The sequence below is a fragment of the Ruditapes philippinarum genome, unplaced genomic scaffold (genome assembly GCF_026571515.1).
Source record: "Ruditapes philippinarum isolate M1 unplaced genomic scaffold, ASM2657151v2 ctg9022_1_1_1_1, whole genome shotgun sequence".
NCBI lineage: Eukaryota > Metazoa > Mollusca > Bivalvia > Venerida > Veneridae > Ruditapes > Ruditapes philippinarum.
Window position 1 is genome coordinate 50,542 of NW_026853469.1, and position 6,315 is coordinate 56,856.

Consider the following 6,315-nt stretch of genomic DNA (forward strand, 5'->3'; position numbering starts at 1 on the left):
AAAGAGAAAAAAGCAAAGCTTAAATATTTAGCGGCTGCTGAGTCGAGCTGTAGTAAAAGAAGCAAATCTAACATAGTAACATTAAGTCAAAAGCATCTAAAAAGGCTGATCTTTCAAGGGCTGGTACAAGTAAAGCATTGGAAAGACAGAAGAAGAAAATGAAGATGATGTGAAGTGTGAAGGTTGTGGCATGACTTGGAAAGAAGACCAAGAACTTGGTCTTTTGGAAAAATATGGGTGAACTGTGACTTCTGTAATAAGTGGCTACATACAGATTGCTGTCTAAATGAAGTTAACATTGAAAGTGATGACCCTTTCTGCTGTCCAGAATGTAAGAATGATTTACCAAAACCAAATCAAATTTGTTCTACCAAAAAATTACAAATTCATATTTCATACTTGCATTTTTTCAAAAGATGATTTCTTAGAAAAGGTATAAATTTCTAATAAATTTATTTGAATCAAAACATGTTTATGTATCCAGATAAAACCAGTGAAAAGGGAAACTTATTTTTTCAAACAAATTTTAGTTTCTTTCAGCTGTATTTAAAAAAAAACTAAAGAAGTTTGCTATTTGATAAATCCCCTATACAATTTAATGTTGATACATGAATAAATATATATATACTTTAACTTGTAGGTGCCAAATGAAAAAAATGAGGAATGTACAGAAGTGTTGGTAGGTCAGTGTGTAATTAAAGGCTATCACTCCTTCAAAATTCGACCTCCAATGATAGATGATGCCCCTTTATTAACTGTAGATAGAGAATATTGTAACATTCATGACAAAAACGCATGCTTGGTATGGCTGCCTGGTTTAGAGGAGTATAAAAGTGAGTTTCATCAATTAGAAACAGACAAAACACGCAAGCTGAAACTTAATGATATAGCTGGCCTGCCGATAGGTCATGTCCCACGAGGTTTAGGTGGATGTTTTCGTCAGATACTTGACAGAAAGGATTTAATATATGCAGAGGTAACTGGTGAACCCCGGCCAAGTTTTCCACCTTGGCCAGCACCACATGAGACTGGTGGTGGTGCTGTCATCCCTTGTAGTTACATAATTAAGTGCAAGGATGTTTCTACAACCACAGCTCTTATTAGAAATGCTTTACAGGAAATGGAAGAGAAAACAGTCATGACTGTAACAAGGAGGTGTTCAAAATAGTTAGTCTAATTGTAAAGAAAACCGTAAAGCTGACTGTTTCATTTTGATATCAACACAACAATTTAAAATCTTGAAACTTGTATATGTATATATATGTAGCATTTTTAGTTTAGCTCAGTGGTGCTATTGTGATAACCTTTCATTTTTCCTTAGGCCACACTTAAAAAATTGTTTGTTTGCAGTAACACGACCCAAGATTTTTAGTTTGGGTAAGTAGGTTGATTTTTTTTTATATGTATATTTTTTAGAAAGCCTGTAAAATTTTTAGGTATAAGTATAGAAGGAATGGGCTAAAAAAAGCTTTTGGGTAGGGGATGATTTTGGTGAGTAGGTAGCGTTACTGCAAACAAACTATTTTTTAAGGACAGCCTTAACCACATAGTATTTTTCATTTAAACTTTTGAATGGTATCCCTTGTGTTGTGGTGAAATATTTTTTGCATACACACTTGTCGCCATGGTATTCATCTCATAATTACATGTTGACCTGTACAAAGTTTGTGCAAACCATGGTAGTCTGATTAATATCTACAATTTACAAGTAGTACCTCCATTTAACATGTAGTATAACATTAACATAACTTTAATCTGTCTAAATTTACAGCTGAAAGTGAGCAATTAAGACCATCATTGTCATATTTTTTGAAAGCAGTTGATTTTGCATTATTTTTAACATATCTGGTGTAATTATCTTTGTGGATAGTCACTTAATTGTTCTATGTTTTTAATTGTGACATACCTATAGATCAGAGAAAGTCTGCTGGTTAATTCTTAAGAAAATGTTTATTTTGTTGCTTTTATATTAAAAAGAAATGTTGCATGTGACTGGTTAGAGATTAATTATCTCCATACATGTGTAATTAATGGTCAGCAAACGGGTTGAGGTTGTGATATTCAACATGCATATTAGGTATTATTACAGTATTTTTATTTTCATATTTATTTTCAACAAGCAGTTGTGATATTTGTACAGTATTTTATTTTCATGTTCAAATAACCCACAGGTGGTACAGTATTTTAACTGCAGTCCTTTCAGGAAGTTTGTTCATTATTGGACTTGTGGTAATATTCCAGAATTAAAAGAAAGCTATGGAATATTTAAATTTATCTTTGTGTTGTTCTTTTTTTATCATCAAATGTAAGTCCAACTGAGAAACACTAACTTCAAGTGGTATTTAAAGTTGAAACAGGACTAATTTTAATCTGGTTTGTCTGTAAACATGTTTTGATAGATAAATAATATTTTGAGATGCCCCCCCAATAACAGAGGTTAAAAATAATATCAAAGAGGGCGCCACATCCGGAACTGCATCCGAGGTCACGGAAATGCATCGTTTGGTTACAGCGGAGTCGAGCAAAATTTACATTCTTCTTTACATCAGATTTAATTTAAACCGTTTCAGAAAGGTAAAAGAAAGATTTGTTATAACAAAAATGACCAAACTTTCTCCAACAATAAAGGTTTCATGCTGTATGCAGACAAATAATCAAAAGTGGTACGGAACCGCATCATAGACTGTATAGAGATTTTCAAACTTTAAATCACAATGCTTTATATACTTTACATAAGTGGAAGACTGATAGATCTGAATTTAATAACAAAAGTGTAATAACGTGCCGTAAGTTTAACACTAATTTACATTTGTATCCGAGTTCCTTCCCTTAAAAACAATATTTTCCTTGTTATGCATGGGTTATTAGAACACGTGTTCATTGATAAACAAAAACATATTAAGGTGGGTCATAAACAGCCAATGAAAACGCTCTTCATCGCGCACACCTCCAGATAAACTCCGAGACATCCCGAAAGTACTTGATACAGAGGTTGGTGTGGAAAAAAAAGACAAATTCTTTCTTTCCGATTACCAAATAACGGCCACATGTTGATACCTTTTTTTCACGATAATCCGTCAGTCGATTAAGCTATAGACCACAGTGGTAAACCAGTCGTAATTTCGTAGTATTAACCTTTGTTTTCATCTATTATAGAAGGAGTAATTAGTGGGTGGAGTAACAAAATACATTGTAACGGTTAGTGTTATCATAATATATATGTTCTTCTTTTATTTTTTCCCCCACATGTTTCAACTTTCAACGTAAGTAAGCTAAAGGTAGTAATATGTGTATTTTGAATATTGATTTTAAATGTTGCCAGTCTCTAATCTAGTTAAAAAATACATTAATTGATAAAATCAGATATATACTGACATGTTGACATTGAAATAAATCTGTTACCAACACTGTAATTGATTTTTTCCATAACTGATTCAACACTTCAAATATACCGTAATGATATTAATCATCTAATGACGACAGACAAGTGCCATTTAATGCTATTGCTACACTGACTGTATGGTTGGGACAAAAGAAATTAAATTAAACTAATTAATAAATTAGTATAATTAGTAAAACAGAGATTAAGAGTTAACTGGGAATCTAAGAGAACTTGATGCAGGATTAGTAGAAAAATGTTGCTTGCACATTGGATTGAGAAGCTACCCTTCTAGTCCAACTAATTAGACTTGTCAAAAAGACACCGAGATAATTTTGGACGGGCGCTGTCTTTTTTCCAACGGTATGACGGTTTGACAGTAAGAAAAAAAAAGTCTGTAAAATAGGTCAAACCGTTCACACTGAATTAATTAGGCTACTACCCTTCCTGCAGGATGAGTGACTCTGATGCCTTGAGTACAAAACATTTGTAAAAATGTGAAATATATCATATTGCTGTGAATACTGGGACAAACATATTACACCCTTTGTCATAGTATAGAACTGTTCACTTACAGGGGAGAGTATTTTGCAAGGACATACTAAGCTACCTAACGTAACTAAGGTAGATCTGCTGACAATTTATAAAGTAATTACCAAGGTTGTCAAACATTAAGTTTTTTTTCTTGGATGTTATACACCTAATGTAGTGTCTGTAACTTGTGTTAAACTTATATTGTAGACATAAAGAAAAATGCATGTATTTCACAAAAAACAAAATTAGATGTGTGTAGGAGATACAATATACCTTAAACTTTATGATTCATTCAAAGGAAATAGGATATCTGAAAATTTGTTTTTTTGTGTAAGTAATACTTCTTTCTGCACAACAATGCTGTTATTTTAGCCGAATATGAAATAATATCCAAGCAAGTTTGATGAGACAAAAAGTTGTTGTTTTGTAATTTTTAACATATATATTTATAATAATACTGTTCTATTTTACTTACAGATATAATGAAGCAACTGTCTTTGAGAACCCACCTTACATTCTCTGGAATATCATCATTTACTTCAACATGTCACAGTTGTATTATAAATCCAGTTAAAACAGTAAACATGCTAAAAATAAGAGCATTTTCTTTCCATAGACATGGACATATTTGGAAGTCTAAATTTACTAAAGATGAAACCAGGTGTCCGAAACATTATTTAGCTGGGAAAAATCATAGTTTAAATATTCATTCCAATGTAAATAAAGAAAGTTATTATTCAAGGAATAATGTAAGGAACTCCAGGGATCATTCAATGACTTGGAAAGAAAAGTTTGCGCAATCTAACAAACTGTTTAAGGCTGGTACCAGGCTCAAATCTAGATATATTAGGAGGTTGCAGATCATATCATTCTGGTTCCAGTATTTATCTAAGCCCAGGAGAGAAATGGCAGCCAGGAGCAATTCCTCTTTTGTATGTATTAATTTTATTCATTATTAATGTTTTACTTATAGTAATATTTCATGTGATAATTAATACTTTAGTACTCAACTGTATATACAATGTTCATCCTGACTTTAACTGTCACAGATTGTGATATATTTTCAGCATATTTTGCAGTTGTTATGGTAACTGACTTCAATATTTCATGTGATATAAGACTTTAAGTACTGTATATGCATTGTTCATCCTGTCTTAAACTGAAAGTAATATATATTCAGCATTTTTGGTTGCGTTTGTATGGTCACTGACTTCAAATCACTTTCCAATTACGGTTATGGGTTCAAATCCTGTCAGGGATTTTGGTATCATGTTAGAAAGCTATCCAGCTAGCTTATGGAAGGTTAGTGATTCTACTCAACAGCTGGCTTGTGCTTAAAATTTAATGTTTGGGAAGGGGCCCTGGGTCTTCCTCCACCAGTAAAAAATCACTGGATAAGTCATTTGTATGTCACCTTTAACAAGTTTTAGAGATGTTTATGAGAAAATTTCGGAAAAAATTTAATTTGAAATTGATTTTATTTTCAGGGATGAAAATGGCAGTATTATTAGAAGAATATTGAAGATAGATTGTTTTGAACTATTTAGGGGATAAGAATGGGACGAGTTTAAATATTTTTACAAATTTGAAAAAATGTTTTGTATGTTTAGTTTTTATTTTAAATTTATTTTCCTTTTTTATTAACATATTATGTTGAATTTTTGGTACAAAAATTTATTTGCATACCCACAGTTTGCACAGTTTTCTACTTTTTTATGCACCCATATGACATAGCCTGTCATAAATAACATTCTTAACCAAAACAATGCTAGATTTATACCATATTGTTTCCATTAAATGCCCTCTTCCTTGTATTAGTGCCTTCACCACATTTTGTAGAAGAAAAAAAAAAATACCTTATAGATTTGTAATGCATAATAAAAGAACAATCCAAACAATCAAATTTAAAAAAAAAAAAAATAACACATACTGTGTCTAGTAATGTAAAATCATTAAAAATAATTCTGCTTTATAAGGACATTATAGGTAACGTACCTGTCCTAGCTGTTTTGAATTTGAAAATGTTTATTGATTAAGGGGTTCAATCTTAAGACTCTTTTTCAATGAAAATAGGAAAGCAAATTGCTGTGGAAACATTAACTTATTATATTCATACTAATTTTTGGAAATTAGATTTAGTCTTTAACATATGTTATAATGACACTGTGTTTCTATGAAAATGACTTTACCTATTACAATTCTTTTACCTGTTTTCATGTTCTATAGATTTATTTTGTACAAGAAAGGAATTTATCCAGTTTGCTTCACCTTTTTTAAGCATAAGAACAATTCTAGTCGTATTGCTTTTTTCATCAAAATTAAAAACAGCCTACATTATTTTGATTATTAAATCATTAAGAGATTTTTTTTTTAACAAGATCAATTTTAGCATATGGTGTCAA

At 31.3% G+C, this 6,315-nt stretch overlaps 1 protein-coding gene across 1 annotated transcript; it reads left to right on the forward strand.

The window, feature by feature from the left end:
• Nucleotides 1-225: 225 nt before the first annotated feature.
• LOC132736959 (uncharacterized) lies at nt 226-1,168 on the forward strand. The gene is made up of 2 exons (XM_060724173.1): nt 226-331; nt 641-1,168. Exons 1-2 carry the CDS (start codon nt 287-289, stop codon nt 1,166-1,168), a joined length of 573 nt encoding a protein of 190 aa, XP_060580156.1. The 5' UTR covers nt 226-286.
• Nucleotides 1,169-6,315: the final 5,147 nt, after the last annotated feature.

Bases quoted from the DNA above. Each gene is read 5' to 3' on its own strand.
- LOC132736959 (XM_060724173.1), top strand. From the start codon at position 287: ATGAAGTTAACATTGAAAGTGATGACCCTTTCTGCTGTCCAGAAT. The intron at 332-640 runs GTAAGAATGATT...TTTAACTTGTAG, and splicing joins CCCTTTCTGCTGTCCAGAAT to GTGCCAAATGAAAAAAATGA.